Source organism: Petromyzon marinus, chromosome 30, assembly GCF_048934315.1.
Source record: "Petromyzon marinus isolate PM22_M1 ecotype Great Lakes invasive population chromosome 30, UKy_Petmar_22M1.pri1.0, whole genome shotgun sequence".
NCBI lineage: Eukaryota > Metazoa > Chordata > Hyperoartia > Petromyzontiformes > Petromyzontidae > Petromyzon > Petromyzon marinus.
Genome location: NC_133696.1, coordinates 9,229,914 through 9,256,451, shown reverse-complemented (window position 1 = coordinate 9,256,451; position 26,538 = coordinate 9,229,914). Strand labels below are relative to the sequence as shown.

General features: G+C 58.1%; 1 protein-coding gene across 4 annotated transcripts in view; it reads left to right on the top strand.

The window, feature by feature from the left end:
* LOC116947576 (plexin-B1-like) overlaps nucleotides 1-26,538 on the top strand; it is a 107,466-nt gene that overhangs the window by 55,928 nt on the left and 25,000 nt on the right. For 3 of the 4 annotated variants that reach the window (XM_032963484.2, XM_032963483.2, XM_076070693.1), the window contains 9 exons: nucleotides 15,377-16,508; nucleotides 18,791-18,970; nucleotides 20,098-20,223; nucleotides 20,875-20,975; nucleotides 21,285-21,411; nucleotides 22,089-22,239; nucleotides 22,854-22,962; nucleotides 24,484-24,592; nucleotides 25,138-26,034. In XM_032963484.2, coding sequence (XP_032819375.2) covers nucleotides 15,377-16,508; nucleotides 18,791-18,970; nucleotides 20,098-20,223; nucleotides 20,875-20,975; nucleotides 21,285-21,411; nucleotides 22,089-22,239; nucleotides 22,854-22,962; nucleotides 24,484-24,592; nucleotides 25,138-26,034 — 2,932 coding nt within the window. The remainder of the gene's footprint in view (nucleotides 1-15,376; nucleotides 16,509-18,790; nucleotides 18,971-20,097; nucleotides 20,224-20,874; nucleotides 20,976-21,284; nucleotides 21,412-22,088; nucleotides 22,240-22,853; nucleotides 22,963-24,483; nucleotides 24,593-25,137; nucleotides 26,035-26,538) is intronic. The other variant, XM_076070694.1, reaches the window with a different exon arrangement.

Genomic DNA, 26,538 nt, shown 5'->3' with positions numbered 1-26,538 from the left:
CCCCGGCTCGGGCTTGCGTGTGATCAGGTTTCAGCCGGGGCGGCACCTGTCACCGTCTCGTCCTGGGCAGCTGCCTCCGGAATGTCTGCCACTTGTCCACGCGTGCGCGCCTCCCCTCCCGCCCGGCCGCCGCGGCTTGGCTGAGAAAATGTTTGCGTGCCTTGTCCGCAACCGTGTGCTTGGTCAACTGCCCGTTGGCACCAGCGCCACCACCACTGGCCACTATCAGCAGCAGCAGGTGGTCGTAATGGGTAGTCGTGGGTTCCGTGTGGGTTGGCATATCGCAGCCCAGATAACCTGTGTTATCGTTATTATTCATTGCGCACGTTTGCCCAGGAAAGCCTCGCCGAATCTCAAGACTTTCTTTTTTTTCCTGAGGGGCTTGCCAACTTTTTGCAACAGATAATAAGCACGGTTTGTAACGCACGCGCATATTTCGAGAACGTTAGATCGTGAACTCGGGAGGCACTGTGCCCGAGTTCGTAGTCCCTTGTATACTAGCCTGGACGGATGAGAGCCTCGACGGGGTGATGTTGCCACGTGTTCATCACAATTGAGTAAATTTCAGGTTATTAGAGATGGGCTGTCTCTATATAAGCCGGTTGAGAGGTAATTTAGACCACTTGTCTCTTGCAGTGGAAAGCGGGGATGCTGAGCGTTCGTACCTCGAAAATTCGAAACACAGTGCTCAGCATACTTTACGTGTTTGCATACGTAGACACAAAGACTAAGATCTCCCGTGTAGCCTTAACAGGCTGTTGGGGCAAGTGCTGTTAGTGACTAGCACATGTGAAGGCCGGCATGGCACACAAGGGGGTGGAAGGCCAGCACGACACCCGGCCTCCTTTGTCTCCCGAGTCGCAATGTTTACACACCGCACCAGGTACTCATTTAGGGCTCAGTCGACCTAAGGGAGGCCCAGGACCAGCTCACATATTCCCCAGTGATGTTGTCCGTGAGCAAGCATCTAACTCGGGTCGCTGGGTTTGTAGCATACAGATCGCTAGCCACTGTGCCACTATTCCGCGAACGTTTTCAAACGCACACAGATGCACACAGACCCACACACAGAACATACACACACACGTACGCACACGTGTCCCCCATACGCACACGTGTCCCCCATAGTTGAGTGCTGACGGTGCACACCAGCTGCTGCGGTGCGGTGTGCGAGGCGGATCCCCGCTGCATCATCCGCCAGCGGGGCCGCCGGGCACCTGTGCGTGTGTTGGCGTGTGTTGGCGTGTGACGTGTGCGTGCGTGTGCATCCCGGTTTGAAACATTTAGACTGGCCTGCCTGTACGATCCATGTAGCCCGCATGCCCAGCCACCGCGTGGCCAAGCAGCTTTTGTTTGGCTGCATGAAGGGGGCTTAAATGGGCACGGCAAGGGCTCGAGAAGAGATTGGCTGATGTCGTACGGGAGGATTCGGAGCCGAGTGGACTTGCCGATGACCGGTACCAGCGGTGTCAAGATCGGCCTCTGTGGAGGAGGCTCGTGAAGGACGTTGCTGCTACTGGGCAGTTGGAGGCAGTCGCTCTCCTACAAAAGCGGAAGGCAGAGGAGCGACGCTCACAACAATGGGCGCAGCACCGGGGCAGCAACTTGGCACAGGCGGTGCATCTGCCAGTCCTCTCAATCTCATAACACCTGGGTCTGTCCCATGACCTGTCAGCAAGGCTTTGACACTTATGTGGCCTCAACGTGCACCTAGCCTGGCACAAGCGCTGTGGGGACGTCACAGCCACTCAGTGGTGAATGTTGGCTGTTGTTGTAGTGGTTAAGGTACTGCGCTATGAACACCGCGACCCGAGTTCGGCTCCTGATCACGACAAAGAACAGGCCCTCCGCAGCCTCGGGCGGTGTGTAAGCCTCGGCACTGGGGAGACAAAGGCGACCGGGCGTGGTGCTGGCCACCCACCCGGTCGTGTTTCCGTTCCGGCCTTCATAGGTGCTGCTCGCTAACAGCACTGGCCTCAACAGTTTGGTCACGCTATACGGGGGCGGGGGGGGGATCTTTGTGTGTGCTTGTGCTGTGCTGCATGTCTGTGTGAGTCCCCTGTTAAAACAGCAGTATTTATGGTACTTGGTGGTGATGATGGTAATGGCGATAATGGTGATGGGCGGTGGTGATGACAGTAGATGCGATAATGATGGTGGTGGTAATGGCGCTGATACTTGGTGGTGGTGACGAAGAATGGGCTTGGAAAGTGGTGATGATGGTGGCAGTGTCGATGGTGGCAGCCCGAAGGCTATGGTTGGTGGGTGGTAGCGCTGGCGATACGGTGGCTCTGCCATTGGCGGTGGCGATGCGACGGTGTTAACGGAGGCGCCTTCGGTGTTTATGAGTGGCCACCGACCCACAGCGTGACGCACTGACTGGGGGGCGGGGCGTCCGTCTGCCCCTCTCCTCCCCCGGGACGTCCGGATTGCGTCGTGATGACTTCACCGCGGTGACACGCCAGGGCCTGCCCGTGCTGTCCTCGTTTTTGTCATTTGTGATGCTGGCGCTCGGCTGTTTGTCCGTGCACCGGCCTGTCAGATGGCCCCCAGGCCTGCGAGTTCCATAAAGAGGTGGGGGTGGGGGGTTAAACCTGGCCACCCCATCATTCCTCTATCATCACAACAATCGCACCTCCGAGAATTGAGTCTGTACACACATTGCACCATTGTACACAAAGGGTGAAGGCCCCAAAGGGACCGTGAGAGTATGTGGGTGCACGTGTGTGTGTGTGGGAGGTCAGTCAGTCGACGTGTGGCACCTGGGTCTGCCCTGTGACCTGCCAGCGGACGTTCGACACTTCACGTGGCCTCAAGGTGCACATAGCCTGGCACAAGCGTCGTGGTGACCTCACCGCCACTTAGTGGCGAATGGCGGTTGTTGTTGGGATAGTGAGCACAGTCGTTCGCGCGCTGCGCGACAAACCTGGCAACCGGAGTTCAATTCCCACTCGCGGTTCAACACCAGTGACGATAATCTGAACTGTTCCTGAGGTCTCTTCCCCCAGCACGACTCTGCCTCAAATGAGTACCTGGTGCGGTGTGTAAAACATTGCCACTGGGGAGACAATAGGTGGGCGTGTGTGGCGCTGGCCACTCACCCCCATGTGTGCGTCATCCCACTCTTGACAGGTGGTCGTTAACAGCACTTGCCCCAATAATCTGCTCGGGCCATAGGGGGGGATTTTTGTCTTTGGGACTGACGTTAACCTGTGTGCTCACAGCCCTCTCTGCCGCCGTCGGCACCGCTTTGTGCGCAGCCGAGAGCGTTGCGAGCCAACGCCGTCGTCGCGTTAGAGCGATTTCGCGGATAGAGACAGACGCCGGCGATAACCTTTCTACACGAGAGATAAAGAGCCCTTTGAGACCAGGAGAGTGTCTCCGAAGGAGGGCCCCCCGGGTTTGAATTGTCGCCGCAGCAGCACCGGGCCCATGCCAGCGGTCACGATGCGTTCGTACTGCGATCGCAGAATTAAAACCCAAAGTGACGGCGGTTTGAGATCACCCAACGCCTCGTCGATTGAATGAGTGCAGTAAAAACGGCAGCGGGGTCGCATTTTTACGTGTGGCCATAAAGCAACCGATGGCTGAATATCACAGGCGCGCCGCCGCACGTTCGGCGGTCTTTTACGGTTCTCCTTTGAAGGCCGCAGTTGTTTGACGATGTATTTCTACATTGGTGCCGTAGTGCAGAGGGGGGTGGGGGGGGGTCTTTTCATTCTCAACATTCGGCAATATTCCCGTGTGCGGGCTCTACGGCACGTGCGCAGAGAATTGAAGGGGGTTTTTCGTTTTGTCATTTCTGCTTTTTGGCCCATGGGCCGGGGCAGACGTCGGTGCCACCCGCATGGTGTCGAAACTCTTCCATCGCACCGGTTTATTGGCATGGCCAATGAGAGTCGACGACTCTGACCCCCCCCCGACCCCGCTCATTTCAAGTGGTTGTCCCGTGATCAACCGCTATTGGCCACATTGAGAAGCTGGACTCCCCTCCCTCCCGCTGAAGTAAAGCCTCCTCAGGTGGCTCCGACCAAGTATTCGTTTCTTTTAGAACTGCTGTTTGTGTTGAGTTTGTCGTCCTTCCACCGTACCTCCGATTAGCACGGTTGTCTACGTACGGTGTGGAAGAAGTTCAAGTATAGCATACCTGGCGTGGGCTCACGGCCCATGTGCGCACCCACTATTCTCTCCTTGCGCATGATGGCAGCGCCAAAATGTTTAGGAGCTAAATTCCATTGTCAAGATCTGCTAGCCACAAGAGAGGGCTTCAGGAAAGAGTTTTGTGCAGTTTTGCTGACCCTCCTCCATTTGAAGGCGTGCCAGACACAGTGGTTTGCTATATAGGGTCCATAGTTTGGGCTGTATGGGTACAGTCGCATTGTTTCCTGTCTTTAATATATCTCAATGGGTCTCTGTGTGTCTCCGTGTGTCTCTGTGGGTTTACTATACGCTTCATAGTTTGTGTTGCATGGCCACAATTGTACCACTGTGGCTGTGTCTTTAATGTTCTATTCGTTAAGGAGATGTGGTGCAGCATCGGCCTGGCAATGATGTTCTGGTGCCGCTGATGGTTCCATCACCGCCAGTGTCTTCCAGGAGGAGGAATGTCAAAGGCAGGAGGTGTGCAATGTTTGGGTCTTGAGTGAGGTGTGTATTCTGGTATGCCAATGCAGTATGAGCCCATCATTTGTTACTCTCTGTTAAACACTTGCGTTAATAATTACCAAACATTGACCAGAGGGTTCGTGGGTACAGCTACCAACAGTGCGAGTGTACGAGTACATTACGTAACCTCTGCTTATCCAGGTTTCGTTCGCGAGAAGAGATGGGTTCTTCCCCAGTTGATGGTTATAACTACCGGTTAAATTCTATAAATGTGCGCTGAAAGTTATTAAAACAAAAAGACCAATGAGAACAGAGAAGCTCCAGGCAGCTGTGTAGCGAGCGAATCGGCAAGTGAGCGAGTGAATGAATGAGTCTGAGTGAGCGAGTGAGTAAATTAAGGAGTGAGTTGGCTCAATGAGCTTGTGAAGGAATGAATGAGAGAGCGAGCACGAAAGTGACGAATGAGTAAACAGCTGAGTAAGTGTGTTAGTGAGCGGCGTGAGTGAACGAGCGAATGTTATGTGTGTGTGTGAGCGTGCACTGTGCCACATGCTTGGGGCGCATCGGTTCTCTGCGTTGGTTGGAAGCACGCGTCCAGGAGGCTGCTCGTGCAGCTCACAGCGAAGTTCCCTTCCAGGTGACATCGCGAGGAGGCAACCCCCTCCTGCCCGAAGCACTGCTGGGGGGGGGTGGGGGGCAAATGTTCACGACGGAGCGATGACGACGCGCGTATCGCGAGCGATCCCTCTTGACTTCGGGTCACCCGTCTGGTCACACGGCCAGACGGGACACCACCGGCGCTCGGTGGGGACGTTAACGGCGCGGCGATCGAACCGACGCTCGGCTCCTCCGCCGCGAACCGAAGGGGCGCGCGGGGTTTGCCGCGATTAGCCCGTGCCGTGAACCCCCGCGGCTGACCGGCGAGTCGTTAATTTTCATCAGAACGATAGCGCGTGGCGTGGGGGCTGTCCAACGGTGGTTATTTTGGGCGGCCGGAGTCAGGCGTTCGACAGGGGTGGGGGGGGGGAGTCTCTCTCCGCTACGACTCCCCTCCTCCAGCTCCTGGGTTCCCACGACCGCCCAAGAGGACCGGGAGGTTTAGGGGGGGAGGGTAAGGTCACCCCCTCCAGCCCCTCCTCTCCCCCCTCCGGATGGCTACCACAACATAGCGGCTGTGTGCGGAGGCGACGGTGTACACGAGCGTCACGCGGAAGCACCAGGGGACTGTCGTTCGCGCTCGCACACGTGGAGGCCTCTTCAACGGGCCTCGATGAACGTGAATGGAGGTCACGTTAATGAACGGATCTCTGCGAAAGTGAGCTGCGGGTGTCTTTGCCGACTTTCTCCTCCTGCTGCTGCTGCTGCTGCTGCTCCTGTTGCTGCTGCTCCTGTTGGTGCTGTAACCAACCGCCCGGCTCTAGGCGCCACCCGACGCAGGGCGCCCACCATGCTCGTATCCACCGGTGCGCCGGCTTCGCCTCGTTCAGAATGCATCGCCGCTGTCGACTGACACCTCCCGTCGCGGCGTCACGCGGCGCGCGAGGCGTCGTTCTAATCCCATTCAGGCAATGGCTTCTCCGGGGCAGAGCCACGCGGGGAACGGGAGACGATTGCCCAGCGCGACGCTCACCCCCCCCCCCGGCGTGCCGTTCACGTGGGGACACGCTGGCGTGCGTGTGCGAGGGAGCGGCGGCGCAGTGGGGTTAGCCCCCCATGGCGACCCGAGTTCGATTCCTGCTCGTGACCAATAACTGTGGCGAATATCTGAACCACTCCTGGATCCTCCCCTAGGTCGCCTCAAATGAGTACCCGGTGCGGTGTGTAAAACATCGGCACTGGGGAGGCAAAGGCGGCCCGGCGTGGTGCTGGCAACCCCACCCCCTCGCGTGCCGTGCCGGCCTTTGTAGGCGCTCGCTGACAGCACTTGCCCCCAAGCAGCCTGTTCAGGCTGTGTGAGGGATGTTTGTCTTTACGTGCACCTAGCCTGGCGCAAACGTTGTGGAGACTCCGCCATCGCTTAGCAGAGAGTGGGGGTGGGGGGGGCGGTGGCTGCCGTTTGCGAGTGTCGTGCCGACCGTAATCGAATAGATCCCAGGACCCTATGTCTTAAAGAGAGGGTCCTTGCCGATAATATCCGGGAGTTCACAGCATTGGTTTTGAGTTATCGAGTGTGTTAGATTGGGAGTGTGTGTTTGACTCTGCGTATTTATGTGTGTATGATAGTTGCGTGTCCTGTTTGTACGTATTGCCGTCCGTCGTGGCTGTGCGGCTGTTTTTGCGCTGCATTACTAATCCAATGATCTGAGTTTAATTCCCGGCCATGGCGAACATCCATTGTGAGTGATGTCTGAACTGGTAATCAGGTCTTCTTCAGGTCTACTCAGTCTTAAATTAATACCCGGTGCAGTGTGCAAACATCAGCGTTGGAGATACAAAGGCACCTGGGCGTGGTCCCGATTACACAATCCCCTCGTGTGCATTTCTGGCCACCCTGTGTAGACCAACAGGGTATTTTTGTCTTTGAGTGTGTGAATGCGTTGGGAGTGAGTGTTATTGTCAGATTGAGTGAGTTTATGTGTCCGAGTGTGTGTGTGCTGGCCACCCACCCCCTCATGCGCTGTGCCGGCCTTCATCGGTGCTCACTAACAGCACTTGCCCCAACATTCTGTTAAAGCTATATGGGGGATCTTTGACTTTGTATGTGTGGGTATTTGACAATAAGTGCACGTGAGTAAGTGCCGGCTACGCCACCCTCTAGTGCTCCGTGCCAGCCTAAGTAGGAGCTCGCTAACAGCTCTTGCCCCAACAGACTTTGAGGTTACATGGGAATAATTTTTGACTTTTGTGGTTGTGCAGTGGTGGAGCAGTGGCTCGAACTATGGTCCTGGACCTGGCTTTATGTCCTGCCCAGTAAACGTGCCCGACGTTGGCCCAACGTTCGCATGCGGTTGGAACCGTTGGACCAACGTTGCATCAACGTCGAGTGGCGACCTGGGTTCTTATTCCTGGCGACGAGTAACGCCTCTGGCGTGTGACTTGTATGCAATCTGTGGTTTCTGTCACGTGCTCTCACTCGCTTAGGGCAGAGGAGACACTTTGACTTGACTCGGGCAAAAAGTGTCAACGCTAGTTTATTTTTTTCGTAAAGCCGTTGCTGTTTGCGTCAGCTTCCACGTCTTGCAATCTCTCTGTCCGTCTCGCCGCCTCATAGATCCGCGGGCCACAAAGATCCATAACCAGGTTGGTGGCTGTCTCCGTGTCACCTCCAATAACTCCCCGCGTGTCCGTTCATCAGGAAGCCAAGAGATGGCGGTGGCCAGCACGGTGCAGCCAAATTAGATCTGCGGAAAAGTGGGTTAAGCGTCCCCACGTCCCTCACATCCCCTCACATCCCCTCTGCCGCCGCTGTGAAATGACAATGAGATGAGGTTGGGGAGGGGGTTGGGGGGTCGGGGCGGGGGATGAGCAGCTGTGTCCGGTGGCCGTCATTGCTCTGGGCATGATAATGGCGGTCGCCACCCCATTGTGATCCCCGCTAATCCACGTGCCGCCTGTGCAGGGATCTCATCACTGGGGAAAGCGAGAGGCCCCGTTGGCCCTGCCTGGTTTTTGGTTATTTTTGGCCGTGGTGAACACGAGTATCAGCGAGGACCAATGACCGGGTACGGTGGCGGCGGTGGACGAGTGGCCTGGCTGTTGTGTCTCTGCCGCCCGCTGTGTTTGTTTAGAGCCTCCCAGCTCTGGGCCACAAAAAGCCAGGCTTCCCCATCCTGACCACCCCCCCCCCCCTCATGCCCCCCTCACCCCCCCCCCCATCCCCTCAATGCCCATTGCCTTCTTAAGGCTGCCAGCTGCTGGGATGGGCAGCAGTGACGACTGACACTTCCTCCGCCGCGCGCGTCACCGCTGCGTCTTCCCGTGTGTCCCTCGGCCCTCACGCCCGATCGGAGCTCTCTCTCTCTCTCTCTACACTCCCCCTCTCCATCGCTTTCTCCCTGCTCTCCATGGCTCGCTTGGTTTTATCTCCCATGCTCTCACTTTCTCACTCCACTGCCCTCGCTTAGAACGTCGCGGCGACGAGACCCTTCAGCGCTCACTTTGTCAACATGCGCGCGCGTGCACTTGCACGCACATCCATATCATTAGACGCGCTTTTGAGCATGCGAGACTCTGGCTGGGGCGGACAGGGATCGTTAAAAGCAGGGTCCGGTAATTGCGCCGTGTTTATCCGAGTGTAGCGTTTGGGCCACGACGGTCCCCGCGCAACGGCGATGCGGGGGGCGGGGGGCAGGGGGGTGGCGGCTTGCGCACAATTTCGCGATCTCCTCGGGGAGGGGGGGGACTGATTTGCGATGACTGCCGCTTCTCACCAAGCCGTGAGAACCCTGCTGATGACTCCGAGCCGGTTCGATTGAAGTTGCCACGCTGCGCGTCGGTGCCGGCGCCCTTCGCCGGGCCCATTAGCGTCTCGCTCACTGTTGGGGATCGCTCGGCCCTTTGGGCCACTGCCACCACTTATCGATTCCCTTAACGAGCGACGTGCCCCGCAGCCAGAGTAACGACTTTGGTTGTGGTTGGTAATTTTCATAAATACTAAATGGCTTTTGAAATCTATTAGAAATCAAGGTTGTCGAATGCCGGCGCGGTTGCAATATTTCCCCGAAACTGTCTCGACGTGGAGCGGCGATCCTCCAGAGGAGGAACGGCGGCACCTCGTAGGAGCCTCCTTAAAATCCCGTGGTGCAGCGCAGCGCGGCTTGGACTCCAGAAGAAGGGCACTCTCGCGCCTGTGACGCCATCAGCGCGGACCTTGCGGTTGAGAGTCGACGGTAGCCATGCGATCGCTAAACACGGTCAGATTGGGTGATTTGTCACTGTTTGGGGGCCGCAATTAGATTTAAGGATTTTTTTTTTACCCTGTCGTTTGTATTCCTTATCAGTTTTGCTTCTGTCACATTTAGGGTTCACACCATGAGCCCCAAATGTGACGTTAAAATATCTGTCAAGATGCGGGCATCATCGCAACCGTAGCCGGTGCCACCACCGCCGCGCCTCCTCGCCACCAATGCTTCCTCAGCCCCTCACGCCGGATCCCACAGCTTTCATGCAGTGAACACGCAGCCACCTCCTCCAACCCCTGCCCTCCGTCCGCTCTCGGGGTCTTCTCCCCTCGGTCGCCAGAGACCATCGCCATATCGTTTGCATCACATTGCAAGTGATCGATTCTCACGTTGCACGCGGTTCAATGCGCGTATCGTGAGCGGAGGAATTGGGCTCAAGCGACGAACCGGTACCTCGTCACACGCCGTGTTAGGTGGCCAGAAGGCGGCAGTAGAGCGATCGGATCCGTGAACTCGTCTGTGCGGATTTTTGCGCGGCGTTAACCCCCCCCCCTACCCACCGCTCCATATGCACGGCACCCCGATATGGGCAGCACCCTCCCGGAGAAGAGGTGAGGCTTGCCAGGGCAACACCAGCGACCGCTGTACGCCGGGTGGCGTAGGCCGTGCATTTGACCCCGCGGGGGCACCGCTCGCTGACTACGCACAGCGCCACCCTGTGTGACCGAACGGGCCCCCCTCGCTCAGAGAGACGGAGCGAGGTGACAATGTTGGTGGCGTGGCGTGGTGCTACAGATCGACATGATGGTATGGTACGGCGTGGCTCTACAGTACGGAGTGCCGGCGTGGTACAGTTGGGGCCGGCAGTGGCTTTCGTCGTTGCTCAGGAATGCGTGTCCCACCCCAGCGGCCATTGTGGTGGGGGATGGGGGTGGGGGCTGGGGGTCGGTTAGCGCGCTGCACTACAAACCTGGAAATCCGAGTTCGATTCCTGCTCACGGTCAACCCCAGGTGACTGTTATCCTAACCAGGCCTGGGCCTCCCCTAGGTCGACTAGGCCTCAAATGAGTCCGTGGTGCGGTGTGTAAACATCGTCACTGGGGAGACAAAGGCGGCCGGTCTGGGTGCAGGCCACCCACCCCCTCATTTGCCCTGCCAGCCTTCATAGGTGCTTCCCGCTAGCAGCACTTGCTCCAGCAGTCTTTTGAAGCAGTCTGTTGTATTTGGGCTTGGCGGTACCCCCCCCCCCCCCCCGTCCACTGCCAGGCGCACACGTTCCTCCCACGCCCCCACGCCGCCAGGGCTGAGTACGGCGCCGCCCCGACGATCGTGCCAGGCGCGGTGCAGGACCAGTTCGACTCGACGACACCGCCCCCGCAGCTAAAACAATCCTAAATCCTGGGTCGACCAGTTCCTGTGGTCCATGACGTCTGTTTGGAAAACACCGCAGGATTCACTCGTGAGCATCGTCATCGCGGCTGTCTCCTTAGCAAGGTGCAGCCTCAACTTGAATAATATCTAAAGCAACTTTTAAGAGTGCTGTTTATCGCTGGTCGCATGTTGTTTTGGATCAGCGGGGTCTGTGCAGCAGCAAAGGTGCAGTCGCGTGCCCCATCGCCTCCCCCCAGGGGTAGACACATTCCCATCTCCCACCGGTAAACCAGCGGGACTCCCTCACCCACCCACGGAGTCCTTCACCAGCCCACACTGACCGTCGTGGTGAAGTACGGTCAAAAACAACCCCCTCCGCGAGCCGCACGGTAACCGGGAGGCCCTCGTGCAAGCGGTGGATTGACGAGGGAGTTGCAACTTCTCCCCACGCCTGCTGTCCCAATGAGCAAACTACAGCCTAGCCGGGCTGGGCGGGAGAAGGCCACGCCGCTGCCGCCTCCCCCCGCGTGGCTGGGCTCTTCTGGGAAGCTGTCATAAACGCTTTGGCCGCTCTCAAGACTGCGCGCCGAGTAAACGTCCCCGTAATTTGCCGTGCGACCGCAGAGCGGACGAGCGGACTGGCGTCTGTGGGCGCGTGCCCCCACCCCTCCCTCCCCCCCCGTGCTGCCGCCGCCACGATGAAATGAAACGGCCGGGTGTGCGGCGCTGCTGGCACGGAGGAGTGGCGCGCGCTTGTGCCCCGTGGGCGCTGGTGGGAGGCCCGCCCCCCCGCCGCATTCCGGTGATGTGCTCTGGCGGTCGTCGCCCGTGACCCCAAAACGAGCATCTGTCTCGGGGCGCTCGCTTCCCGATTGACTGAACGACCAGTGGAAGCCGCGGAGGTTGGGGAGGGGGGGGGGGGCACGGCGGACAACGGGCGACACGGGGAGCAGCGTCAGAAGCGGGGACGTGTGGTGCAGTGAACAGAGAAACTGAGAAACGATGAATGTAGGGGAGTTGGTGAACCGCTGAGAATGGTTCGGGTCTAGGTTAAGGGTATGGTGGATCAGATGGCCGGTGCTCCTCGCCGGTGCTCGTTGCTGGTTGGTTGGGGTCGGTGCTCTGGATTAGGGGCAGAGTCTGGACTGGTGGCTGGTTTGATGGTTGGGGTTAGGGGTGGAGTGAGTTGGGGTTAGGGGTACAGTCAGGACTGGTGGCTGGTTTTCTGGTTGATTCGGGGTCCTACTCGTGGCTGATTGGCGCGGGGGCAGTTTTGGGGTTGTGGGTGAGGATGGCCGCTAGTTGGCAGCGTGGTAAGGGTTCGCTTCAGGCTGGCCGTTCCGTTGCTTTTGTGTTCTCCGTGGCAAAACGATTGACCCCCCCCCCCCCATCCACCACTTCCCTTGACAACGCACAAGGCCCCGTCCCCTCCTCCCCGTTACGACGTGCGGCACAGTAGCGGGTTTTTGTCACTTTCTGTTTTGCGTTCACGACCGAGCGCCCGCGTTGCCCCCCCATCTCGCGTTTTGCGCGCTGAGCTCGGGGTGCCTGCGTGTTGCTCTGCGCGTGGCGGGGAGTGGCGGCGCGGTGGTTAGCGCGCTGCGCTACGAACCCGGTGACCCGAGTTCGATTCCAGCTCGTTGCCAAATAACGGCGACGGCGAATATTTGAACCGGTCCTTGGACCTCCCCCTAGTTTGACTCAATTTTAATGTCCCAATTTATTTGTTGGGACTGCGTGTTGATTTTGTGTGGTCTGGGACTGTTTTTGTTGTCGTGTTGGTGCCTAGCCCAAGCTTGCAATTAATCGTACTTGTATATAAAAAAATTGTAACTTGATAACCTCTCTTTCGCACTCCTATCGTGTTTTTCTATTTTTAGTTGTAATTTGCTAACCCCCACCCTGACTAGACATCTGTGAAAAAGTGCTTCATGGCTCATCTTGATTCCTCCAGTCTGAGTAAAGATTCTGATTCTGACTGGGCCTGAAATGAGTGCCTGTTGCGGTGTGTAAACATCAGCACCGCAGAGACCGACAGTCGGCCCGGCGTGGTGTTGGCCACACCACCCCCTCGTGTGCCGTGCCGGCCTTCATAGGTGCTCGCTAACAGCACTTGCCCCAACAGTCTAATAAAGGCTAATACGGTGGGGGAGCTTTTTTGTTTGTTTGACTTTACGTTTGTATAAGAGGTCAGGGTAAAGCCATGAAATGGATTCACTGGGGGTTCAATAGAGATCCCTGGAAGGGATTCCATCGGGAAACGGTTTGGTCACCGTCACCGCCGACTAGAGAGGGAGGGAGAGAGAGAGGTCATGAAGGTGGAGGGGGGGGGCGGTGTCCGTGCGCTCGCCCACGGTGGGCCGGCAGCGAGCGCTCGACAAGCCCTCCTCAAGCAGGACGTATGCACAAGGGGGGTGGGGGCGCGGAGTGATCGGACGTCGGCGAAGAGGGGCGACCTGCGGGGTTCCGTTGAGGTTTATTTGTCTGACCAGGCGAGAAGTCCGGAGGGCGAGAGCTGGACCGGTCTCACTTGCAAGAACGACCTGCGTGCGTGCGTCCGTCCGTGTGTGCGAGTGAGCGGTGGCACAGTGGTTAGGGCGCCGAGCTACGAGCCCGGCAACGCGAGTTCGATTCCTGCTCACGACCAACAGCAGTGACGAATATCTGAACCGGTTCTGGGCCTCTCCTAGATCAACTCAGCTTTCAATGAGTACCTCGTGTGGTGTTTAAACATCAGCACTGGGGAGACAAAGGTGGCAGGGCGGGGTGCTGGCCACCCAACCCCCTATTGTGGCGTGCCAGCTTTTCATAGGTGCTCGATAACAGCATTTGCCCCGAAAATATGTAAAGGCGAAATGGAGAATCTTTGTCTCTGTCTTGTGTGAGCGCGAGTGGATGAACGCGCGCGCGCGCGCTTGACCGTGTATGCGCGAGAGCTAATTGGTGTGGATGGAAACAGCAGCGTGCGTGCCAGGTCCTGGGCTTCGTCAGTGCCACCGCCGTTGTCGGCGCCGTGACTGCGCTGACGACGGCGCTCCGTGGGGGGAAGCCGCGTTTCGTTTGAGGCCAACGGCTGTCCACGTTTGAGCCAAACTGCCTCTGACTTGAGCTCGGCGTCCTAATTAAACGCAAACATTGTCCCCTTAAATAATTCGCCGACGCCGTCCCCGAAATTAACTCGGTTACCGTGCATGTGGCGACGGTCGGCGCTGGATGCCGGCCGCACCCAGCGGCATGCGGCGGCGTGTGCGCCAAATTGGCCGCGCCAATTAATTATTCACTGTTAATTAAGCAGCGGCCCGATCACGGCAAACGCCGGGAGCGCTTGCAGACACCGCAGAAGAGTTTGCACGCCGCTAATTGGGCCTAAATGTTATTGAAACGATGAAGGACGATCGCTCTCCCCACCCCCCGCACGCGTGGACGCAGTGATAGTAGTTCGCGCGGTGCGATAGTCAGGCGTTTCACGGAGCGCTCGCGCCCCGTCGGTTAATGCGGGTGGCGCACGACGCGTTATCGCGGTGCGCCGCGGTGCATCGCGGCGCCAGAATTCCCAGCCTGGGAGGGGCGGCACCTTTCCACCCAACGAAGCGGGACATTCAAATCGTTATCGGTAACCAAAAGCGGCCGAGCCGCGCGCTTAAACGTGTCTGTGCCAGGTTGAAAATATCCGATCCTTTCGGCATCGGGGATGATCACGGCCGGGAAGCTCGTGTGGCGACGGATGAGAACATTGTCTGCCGGGGCGATTGCAAGGGGTGGGCCCTCGTGTGGACGTGGGCCGCATGAAGCGGCATCGCGGGCCGGATACGGATCGCAGGCCATCGTGTTCCCCACGGCCAGCCGAGATGGCCTCGTGCTCTCGCACTGTAGGGCTGTGTGGATTTGGTTATCTGGTTCCACCCCCTCCCCGCCCCTGAACGCAGACCAGGAATGTCACTTGTCCGGTACCACCTCAGGTGGCCATAACTTTCGTGGTTCAAATCTTTGTTCGTGCGGTCAATAACAGTGAATTACATGGGAACCATTTTGTTATCAAGTGATTCCCTTTCTTTGGCGTTGGGTTGTCTCGTCCAGGGCGTGAGGGTCGATGCGCGCGTGGATTGGGGTGGATGCGTGCCGTGGGGTTCGCGCGACCCCCACTGAGCCCCTGGAATCACGGCTCCGCTCACTGCATGCAGCGTGAGGTATAGCGACCTGGGATCGCGACGTTCCACGCGCTCGTCAGAGGCGTGGATTTGCCCAAGTACCGGTTGCACAAATTGTGTTGTTTAGGGTTTTGCTAGTGAGGGGAAAAAAAACATTTGAAGTCGAGCGCCGTGCTCTAGTGACATGCTTGAGTGGAGCATCATCATGGTGACGTCACTAGTAACTTTTAAGTCTTATTCTTAAACGACTGACCTTCAGGCTCGTTTGGAGCAGGTTGGCACGGTGGGGTTGGGGCCGCCTCGTCCGGTAATCCTTGACTTGCGGTAAATCCCGATCATTGATGTGCTCATCGAAACCTCGTAATGGTGTCCTTACCCTAACACAGGAATCGTCTCCTCCCCGTGTCGCAGGGCGGCAGGGATGCGGACGCCACGGTGCTTGCTCACGCCGGCATCGGCTTTGCTGGCGCTGCTGTGCTACTGCGTCCCCGTCTGCTGGGGCGCCGACGCCGCGACCACCGCGATCACCGTGAGCACCCCCACCGCCCTCAACCACCTGCTGGTGGACAACGAGACGGGGCGCGTGTACGTGGGCGCCGTCAACTTCGTGTACCAATTCGACGCGTTCCTGACGCGGCAGAGCGAGCTCGGCACGGGCCCCGTCAATGACAGCAAGGAGTGCCTGCCGCCCCTGGAGCACTGCAAGGACACGCAGCTCGCCAACAACTCCAACATGCTGCTGGTGCTCGACCGCTCGGGCGGCTCGCTGGTGGTGTGCGGCAGCGTCCACCACGGCACGTGCGCCAAGCTGGCGCCGGACGACGTGTCGCAGAAGACCTTCTGGGTGGAGTCGCCCACCTACAGCCAGACGGTGGTGTCGAGCAACGCGAGCGTGCGGGTCGTGGGCTTCGTGGCGCCGGGCGTCGGCGGCGAGGACATGCTGTTCGTGGGCAGCGGCATGGCGCCGTACAAGCTGTGGCCCATGTGCACGCGGCACCTGCACCAGCTGCCGGCGGGCGACGCGTTCACGGTGGCGGACCGGGCGCACATCGTGGGCGAGCACTCGACGTACCACTTCGCGTTCGCGGCGGCGTTCGCGCACGCCGGGCACGCCTACTTCGTGTTCGCGCGCCACGAGTCGACGCTCTCCACCAGCCCCTTCACCAGCTACGTGGCGCGCGTCTGCCTCGGCGACGACACCTACCAGTCGTACGTGGAGGCGCCGCTGTCGTGTCGCGACGGCGCCTCCGCGTACCCGCTGGCGCAGGACGCGTACCTGGCGGAGGGCGTCGGCTCGGAGCTGGCGCGGAGCCTGGCCGGCGGCGGCGGCGACGGGGACGGCACGGGACCCGTGCTCTTCGTGGCGTTCGCGGCCACGCAGGGCCACGGCGGCCTCCCGCTCAACGAGTCGGCGCTCTGCCTCTTCCCGCTCGGCCGGATCGCCGCCGTCATGAAGCGGGCGCGCGTCAGCTGCTACCAGGGCAGCGACAAGGACTCGCACGTGCAGTACATCTCGCTGCCGTGTCGCAAGGAGGGCGAGGATGTGAGAGCCGCCATGCCACACTCCGTTTATTCGCTCCGGCCTCGAATGTGTGTGCGTGTGCGCGTGTGTACACTGTGTGTAGTGTCGCGGTAGTGTAGCGGTTAGCGCCCTGCACTATGAACCCGTTGACCCGATGTCGATTCCCGCTCATGGCCAACATCGGTGACGATTATCTGAACCGGTCCTGCGCCTTTCCTAGGTCGGACTACCTGTTGTGGTGTGTAAACATCACCACTGGGGAATCTGTCTTAGTACAGGGTGGCCAAAAAGTCAAGACATATAGGGTTATTGTATCTATATTTACAAATCACATAGTTATTTAATTTACTTGAACAAACTTTCAAATTGACTCCCATTAACCTTACTGCATGCACGAATTTTCTTCAGAAATTAATTTAGGACTTTAAAAAAAAATAGATTACATGTTTAATCTTTGAACATGCATTGATTGTATTGTGTTGTCTCAATTCATCCAGGGATCTTGGTGGAGATTTGTTAACGACAAATCTGAGGTGACCCCCTCAAAGGAAGAATAAAAATAGATGTTAATGATGACAATAATAGATGAAAAATTAATTTAAATAATAAAGTGTTAAAATATTTTCACTGCAAGTGTGAACATAAATGAATAACCCCTATGTGTCCTAACATTTGGGGCCACCCTGTATATATATTTACTTTATACATATACCGCTTATTTACGTTTTCTCTTCAGGCCGGCCAGCGTGTGTCGCGGTTTGGTTTCCGACTCGGCAGGGAAAATAGCCGGCAGGAAACCGCCTGTACGGTGCGGGCCTCCGCACTGGCTTGGCTCGGATATAGCAGTGGAAAAAGGAGGAGGGAGGCTAACCAGGTTAGACTGGGCTCGATTATGTCTACCGACCCGAGTGACCCTCCCATAGCTTCTTGAGCCAGCTCTCCCATTGGGGTCAGCAACTTGGAAAACATCACCGCTCCCGGCACACCCCCACATTCAGTATTCCTCTCGCCACGTTACCACCGGCGGAGAAATTCGTCTCCCGAGCGGAGGTTACGGAGAACAACATCATTAATGGCCGTGTTTATGAGACCGGCTGCGCAAGGCCCTGACCGGGATTCTGTGCCCAGTTCAGTTTTCCCGTGATGGTGGGGGGGGGGGGCCTTGGTGAATGAGGCCGCTATGAATAGAAGCAATCTCGTGGCTCATCTGAACATCTTTTGGTTGATTGTTGCGCTCAGCGAAGGCGGTGTTTATTTGTGCAGCGACGCGCCCTCTCTTGTTGACTTGTTAGGCGAGCACGTGCACACGCGCGCGCACACGTACGCACACAAAAAAAGACAAGGATCCTCCATATAGCCTTAACAGACTGTTGGGGCAAGTATTGTTTGCAAGCACTTATTCAGTCCGGCACAGTACACGAGGGGTGGGTGGCCAGCACCACTCCCGACTGCCTTTGTCGCCCCGGTGGTGATGTTTACACACCGCACCAGGTACTCATTTGAGGCTGAGTCGACCTAGAGGAGGCCCAGGACTGGTTCAGATAATCGTCACTGGTGTTGTCCGTGAGCGGGAATCGAACCCGGGTTTGTAGCGCAGCGCGCTAATCACTACACTACCGCTCCCACCCACACAGACACACGTGCGTATGCACACCCGTAGGCACGCTCGTTGCGCCGTCAGAGCTCAGCTCGCACACGCAGGGGCGGGCGAGTAAATGAACCCAGACGGGCGATAAATTACCTCGGGTTTGCGCTGGAGGAGGAGGCCCGAATCAGGCCTCTACGCAAACATCGGTGAGGCAGCTCTGGCGGAACAAACAGAACGGCCCCCGGAGACCGGACGAGGAGGGGGAGGAGGGGGGGATTAACACGGTTGCTGAGCGTCGTTCAGCAAAACGTCCAGTGTCCAGCAACAAACAGCACTGTTATCCGAGATGTAATGGTTTAGAGTTTGTCGCACGTTTCCTGCATTGAGCCACGTTGATTGTGGTAGGAGCTTGGGAGGGGCTTGAAGAGACGATGATGGTGATGATGGTGATGATGATGATGGTGGTGATGATGATGGTGAGACGATTATGGTTGTGATGATGATGATGATGGGAGGAGGGAATTCCAGAGTGGAGCAGTGCGAGGGAAGAAGCCGAAAGGGAAGCACTGTGACCTGCAGTGTGGCGAGCGAGTTGGAGAGCGAGTTGTTATTAGCTGCGGAGTGGTGGTGCTTGAACATGGTGTGGATGTGGGCCGTGTGTGGCCCTAACCCTTCCCTCCGTCGTTCCATCCATCCCCTCCCCATCATGTCCCAGTCGGAAGCGCGTTACCCGTGCGGTTCGGAGCACCTGGCTACCCCCATCACCAGCAAGGTGCCCACCGACGGCACCTTCCTGGGGCGTAACAACGACGCCTGCATCACGGCCGTTGCCGTGACGACCGAGGAGGAGCGCACCTACGCGTTCCTTGGGACCAACAAGGGCCAGCTGAGCCGGGTAAGGTGGGGGGGGGTTCCTCACAGAAGACGCTCGTGCGGGAATGGTTGCACGGCCGCCCCGGCCTCGCTCTGTTCCGCGTTGTGATTGGCCAAATTGATCCGCTTGCTTGTCAAGGGGGAGCCCTAACCCTGGCTCGCCAGGAGAGGAGCGGTACAGAAAAGTGCGGACTAATCTCCATCTATTTCCATATGTACTGGGATAGAGTGTTGCCGCTCTTGCATTCACTGAATAAACGCTCATGAATTGGCTGAAAACATCTTAATGTAAAAACGTATGGTGCAGGAGCCTTCTGAAAGAGAGTCCTTGGACTGAGTGTGGCTTCCTGGATATATCAATAATAATTATTCTTTTTGTTATTATTTCAATCCCTCATTCTGAGATGATGTCCACAGTCTGTCTGGTCTGGGAGTGTTCCCATTTGTCCACAGCAATGTGAAAGTGCCCAGTGGTTCCTTCTTGCCGTATCACAAACATCTTCCGCCTCGTCGGATCGCTCCATTTTCTCATGCAATGTGAACTTTAACGGTGGCGCCTTCACCTCCGCAGCTCGATTCCAGCGGCCACTGTAGTTATTAATACTGCGGTGCACTGTATTAACCTTTACATATGCTCATTTACTTCACTCACTGTGGGTGTTACAGATCCCCCTAACGTAATTCGTGCGAGTCTGTGGGTCTCTGTGCGAGTCTGTGGGTCTCTGTGCGAGTCTGTGGGTCTCTGTGCGAGTCTGTGGGTCTCTGTGCGAGTCTGTGGGTCTCTGTGCGAGTCTGTGGGTCTCTGTGCGAGTCTGTGGGTCTCTGTGCGAGTCTGTGGGTCTCTGTGCGAGTCTGTGGGTCTCTGTGCGAGTCTGTGGGTCTCTGTGCGAGTCCACTGGTGACTGGGCTTAGACCATCAACTCACTGCACTTCTTGAGAACCGCGTTTAGTTGCGGAGGTAGATGCCTGGATTCGAACCTCGGGTCTCAGCGGTGCCGGCCTCGCTCTCTGACCTCCAAGCCACCAGGCCTGCTTTCATCCTATTCTAAAACGGCATGCCGAGTGGCGGGCCTGGCATGTTGGGGCCTTTTGCTTATGTGGTCACGGTGTCTGTGCTGCTGCTGCTGGTGCTGCTTCTTCGTGTGTCAGGCGTTCATTGCGGACAAGGACGGCTTCAAGGACAGCATCACGCTGCTCTCCGTGCCGGGCGCCATCAAGCAGGACATGGAGCTGAGCAACGACAGCAAGTACATCTACGTCATGGCCGAGAACAACGTGAGGCCCTCCTGCATCCTCCCACACCTGCGAATACTCCCAATACCCAACTGTTACAACATTTTGAGTTGGTCCAGGTTTTAGTGAGACGAGTGGCCACGTGTGTGAGAGTGTGTTTGGAGTACAGACGAGCTCCCGATTTTTGGACTAAATCGCAAAACACCAAAATCCAGGCCTAATTACGGACTTGGGGACAATCTGAATATTTTGTTTTAGGGATTGATCCAAAAAACCGGGAGTGACGATGGTAATATCGTGACATAATTTCCTTGCTTTCCCTTCGAAAGTGGCGTGGCTTGGCATTGGGCAAGGCTGGCGAAGCCACAGTGGTTATCACGAAGACGTTCGCGCAAGATGTACACAATCAGAAAAAGGCCTGAGATTATCCTTGGATATTTGACCTCATCCTGAGCACGGCAGGAGTGCGGAGCAGTGGTAACGCTTGTGCCTCGTTACATGAAATGCTGGTGGCTCGATTCCCGACTCAGGGGGCCAGGTGGGCTGTGCACAGGCACCCGTGATCGTTCTACCTCGTGGTAGGGTTGTGGTGTTTCCCCGCGCGACGTTGCCCGTGATTTCGCCGTTGAAGCCCGGTTATCTCCCCACGCACCCCCATCCCCCCCGTGCCTCACACGGCGGCGCGCGTCACAGGTGAGCCGCGTGCCAGTGAGCAGCTGCCGGCAGCACGCAGACTGTGTGTCCTGCGTGGCCGCGCGCGACCCCTACTGCGGGTGGTGTGTGCTGGAAGGGAGGTGAGCTGCCGCGCTCGGTAACCACGTTTTTGTACGAGCCTACTTGAGTTACTGGAAATGTATTTGGTTGAATATTGGTTCATGCTCGAGTCTCACAGCGCAGTTGTTTTTACTCCGATTTCTATTTGGTTGTTTTCTGGATTGGCAAGGGTAATAATAGCAGCAATCATCACGGTGTGAACGCACGAGGGTTAGGGTGTGAGTCGGGGTAAAGACGTGACCCAGGGTCGGAGGGTGAGCCAGGATGAGCCAGGGTGATGGGGGGGCACAAGCGAGGGTGAGCGCCCAGCTCCGTGGTTCCGCCCACAGGTGCTCCCGACGTTCCGAGTGCCGCTCCTCCGACGAGCCCAACCGTTGGCGCTGGAGCTATGACAAGGAGTGCCTGAGGGTGGAGGAGGTGGCGCCCGCCAACATCAGCTGGGTTGTCCAACAGGAGGTGCGTGCTGCTTCACGCACAACCCCCCCCCCCCCCCACACACATAGAGTGCCCACGTCCCCACGTGACTGCGTACACACACACGTAAACACAGGGCCTGCATCCACACGTGCCCACGTACACACGTGGTGCCATCCTGGCAACCCGAGTGAGATTCCCGGACACAGTGGACGGGTGCCTGTTGAGTGGGAATGCAGTGGGGGAGACAAAGGTGGTGGGGTGTGGTTTTGGCCACACTACCTCCTGTGAGCATCACATCGGTCCCTTTCTAGGTGCTTGCTAACAGTACTTGCACCAACAGTCTCTCTGGGTATAAAAGTGGATCGCTCCTTCTCTCCTGCTGCCCCCATAGCCTTGAACTCCCTTTCCCCAACCACCCTTGCCGTCAACTACCTGACCCTGTGCCAGACCAGGATCAATACTTGCTCCTCTCCTCTGCCTATGACAGACCACTTCGATTCACACGGAGACGCAGAGACTCGCACAGAGACCCAGAGACTCGCACAGAGACCCAGAGACTCGCACAGAGACCCATAGACTCGCACAGAGACCCATAGACTCGCACAGAGGCCACAACGTGTTGAAATACGGTTGCTTTACACACCGTGTGAATCCAAATTGGGTTGTAAATATGGGTCACCTGCCCCATGCCCTCCATGGCCCCCCCCCCCCACCAGATCACGCTGCAGGTGGACGGGCTGCCCGCGTTGGGAGACGGGGAGACCTACACCTGCTCGTTTCTCCATCACAACGTTCCGGCCACGCTGTCCGGCTCCAGCCTCGCATGCCACACGCCGGAGATCGGCGCCCTCACCTGGAACGGCACAGGTCGGCCCCGACACCCCCGCTGACATCCTCCTTGCGTCCGTCGATTCGTCAGGTCGTTATGACGACCACAACGACGACGCAGGTCCTTGCCGACGTCGGTTGGACGTCGGATGACCACCTTGGCCACCGTTCTTCATTGTTTGTCCTTAGCAGGGGGGGGGGGGGGGGTCATGTAAAACTCTTGTGTTAGTGACCCGACAATCCGCAAAACCTTAGCGTCCAGAGCCGTGCCACTATTCGGGTCTCGCGCTGCAGACACCACGGTGGCCAAATCTGATCGCGCGGTTTCCCAGAACTCGGTGGTGAACCCAGCGCTTAAATGTCTGGTCTTGTCTACCGAGGAGATCACGTCATCACGTGTGATGTCGTGAGATGCCGTTGCTATGCCGTGCGACTTCACGTGGTCACGTGGCTCCGGATGTAACGCTCGTCGCTGATTCACCGAGGACGAGACCGTGACCACTGGATCCCCACGCGTGCGTGGTTTTTCCTTCCTCATTTGCCTGGGCTCTTAGGTTTTGTTCGCTTTCGGAGTGCCTCGTTCCGTGTGGGCTGTGGCTGCTTTACCCTGGTTCTGTGTTCTCCATCTCTCCCCCTCCCCTCCTTCCCAACAGACCACATGGTGGTGCCGCTGGTCCTACGGTTCGAGGGAGTGGAGGTCGCCGCCTCCAGCTTCACCTACTTCAACTGCAACGCCGTCGCCCAGACGCGACGCAATGCACCGTACGCTCGCAATCGCTTGCTTGCCCGCTCGCTCATGCGCTCACCTCCTCACGCTCACTCACGTGTTCTCGCTCGCTCGTACGCTTGCTCACTCGTACGCTTGCTCACACACCGGCCCGCTCACCCACACACTTACACGTTCATGCACTCGCATGCTCACTCGCACGCTCACTCGCACGCTCACTCGCACGCTCACTCGCACACTTACTTACCTTAACAACAACCGCCCTTCGCCTCTAAGTGGTGAGGCTTGTGCTTACACACTCGCTCATGAAGACATTCACGCAACTCACCACGCACACGCTTTCACGCTTATTCACGCGCAAACACGTTCGTGCATCACCGTGCATGCACACTCACTCGCATTCTTCCACAACCACACTCGCTCACATGCTCTCACACCCTCATTCACTAAGATGCACACTCACTCGCGAACACCGTCACCCACGAACACGCTCATGTACCTACGTGCACACTCACGCACATGCTTGCACGCTCACTCACTTGCACGCCCACCACACGAACGCACTTGCGCTACCACACACATTAACACACTCGCCCGCTTAACAAATGCGTGCCCAGACCCTTTGCTCGTTCGCTCTCTCTCTCTTGCTCGCTCCCTGCCCAATGCTCACGCGGCAACACGTGTGGTCGTGCACGCTGGGACCTGCCCTACGTGCACCGTCGGTCATGTGACCTCGCCCAGGGCCGCCCCCCCCCCCATCACTAAAACAAGGCCGTGTGCATCGCACATGCGGTGTGGTGATATCACCTCTTATGCGAGGCATGTATGTTGTGTTTATATTCCTGGAAAACAGCACCTAAAAAGCTGCTTGTGAAAGCCCTTGCTGCAAGAGAGTATTATTTGTTGCCGGCAGGCAAACGCAACTTGACTTTCTCATCGGTTGCGTAAAGCATTGTGATTATTCCACTGTGTGGGCTCCTGTATAACGTGTGTCTGGTGTGTGTTGACTGACTTGTGTGGTCGCGTTTTGCATGTGTGCATATGTGTCTGTGTGTGTTGGCATGTATAGGCCTATGCCAGGCTTGCGTGTGTGTACACTGTCCCATGTTAGGCGAGGTGGCCACGTGTGTGCGTGTGGGGAGCGGTAGTGTAGCGGTTGGCGCACCGCACTACGAACCCCGACGACCCGAGTTCAATTCCCGCTCATGGTCAATTCCAGTGAGGATTATCTGAACCCTTTGGTTCTATTCGGTAAAGTCACGTAGGTAAAAAATAAAACAACAAAAATCACGACGTTTCGGCCACAACAAAAGAGTATAGATCCTTGCAGTCACGAAAGCTTCAAATCTAGAATTATCTGAACCCGTCTTGAGCCTTTTCGAAGTCAACTCAGCCTCAAATGAACATCCTGTATGGTGTGTAAACACCACCCCCCACCCCCTCCCACCACCATGCAACGTGCCGCCCTTAGTAGGTGTTCACTAACAGCACTTGCCCCAACAGCCTGCGTGCCTACCTAATAAGGGGACCTTTGTTGTTGCTACGCGTGTGTGCAGGTGCGCGGCGTGCGTGGGCAGCCCCTGGAGCTGCCACTGGTGCGTGCACAGTCACGAGTGCACCCACGAGCCCAGCTGTGAGGAGGGCCCCATCATCCACAATGCCCAGGTACACTCCCCGTCACCCCTCTACGCACGCCGCCGCCGCCGCCGTCGTCGTTACGGTTGTGGTTATCGCCTGTAGCGGCCGTTAGTGTTGCGGTGGCTATGGGACCCGGCGAGAAGGGGCGGCACTGCCCCCCCCCCCCAACTCCCCTGCGGTCCCCGCCAGCTCCCGCTCGACCTCGGGGTCAGGGTTCGGGTCTCAGGGTCAGGATTCGGATCGAGGGTGCGGTGCTCCCTGCTCCCTTGGGCTTTTGTCTTCAAATTTGCAGAGCGATGATTCCTGCGACTGTCGCCTCCTTCTCCGATCGTCACCCTTGTTCATCCTCCAATGTTTTTTTTTATATTTTACATTTCTCACTGCGGTCACCTTGTGGGTTGCTGTCTCTCACTTTGGATGTGGCATGTGGATGGTAACTGTGTGCGTGTGTTATCTTCCTCCCTCTCTCTGTCTCCTTCACCTCCTCCCTTCCCGGTCCGTTGCTGCGCTGTGGTTGCGGTTCGCGTGCGTGCGTGCGTGCGTGTGTGCGCCCGCGCGCGTAACCCCGGTAGTTCTCCCAGCCACTTGTGCCCCCCTCCTCCCCCCTCCTGCCAGTAGAGCCCCCCACGCCCTCCACTGTAGCCGGTGTCCCTAGCCTGACCCCTGCCGGCGTCCCCACGGCCCCCCCCCGCGTGCCCCCGGAGGCGCCCCCCACCCCGGTGCGTGCGGCGGTCGTCGCTCTCGCGACACCGCCGCCTGCCGCTGCTCCTCCCGCCGCCGCCCCAACTAACGGGCCCTCTAACCCGACAACCTCCGACCCTGCCCTCCCCGTAGCTTTGCTCACGCTCGGCCCTGCTCGGCCCCCGCCTCGGCATGCCACCCCCGCGCCCCCCGCTGAATCCCCCCGCCCCGCCCAGCATGCGCCAACGCTCGCTAACCCCAGTGCCGCCCCTTTTCCCGACATTAACCTCTATCCTGACATTAACGCCGACCCTAACGCCGACCCTAACGTCGCTCCGACCCGCACCGCCGCTCGCTCGGCCGGCGGTGAACTCGGAGAGCCTCTCCTCACCTTTGACACCAGCCCGTTGACCCTTGGTGGGGGTCACGAGTCGGGGTCAGGGGGCGAGGGCGAGAAGTCTTCGCCGCTGCCCGGCGCCTCCGCCGCCGCTTCCGCAAACCCCACCGCTTCGCCCGCACGCTCCTCCTCCTCCTCCTCACTGATGCTGCTCTCTGGTGACGGTGATGGTGACGACGACAACGATGATGGCGGTGACGACGACGACGGTGGTGATGATGATGATGCTGCTACACCGGGAGCTCCCACTGCCGCTTTAGTTGCTCTGCTGCAGCTGTCTGCCTCTGGCTCTCGCCCGCACTCTCTGCACCCGCGGTCTGCGCTGGCCGGGCACCCCCTCTCCCCACAGCTCCTCCCCCACACGGCAGCGGGGGGGGGCCACCACACGCACGTGAGTACCGCCCCCCCCACTCCCCCCCAGCGTCACAAACACCGTTCGTTCTGCCGACCGCAGAACCAGCGGGGTCTGGGAGGCGCTAGCGTCGCGTCGCTCGAGAAGATGACCGTGCCGCTCCCTCCCCGCGGAAAAGCCCTCCCTCCCCCGCTACCCCCCCCCCCCTCACCTTGCTCGTTTACACCATCGCCAATCCCGCCCGGTAGCCGTAGCTCTGGGGCTGTCGGAGGCGAGCGTGCGCTTAGCGTGTGCCGAGTATATGCCAAGTGTGTGCTGAGCACGTGGTGATTGTGTTGGAGGGGAGCGTGCGGTGAGCCTCTGTCAGTATGCAAACAAACTGCCCATGCTACGGCGAATGCGGAATTACTGTGGAATGGCACAATTGCCCTCCCAGCCTTACCTTCCCAGCCTTACCCCCTCACTCCGCATGTGCCTGCGTGCGTGCGTGCTTGCGTGCTTGCGTGCGTGCGTGCGTGCGTGCGTGCCCGTGCTTCTGGCTGT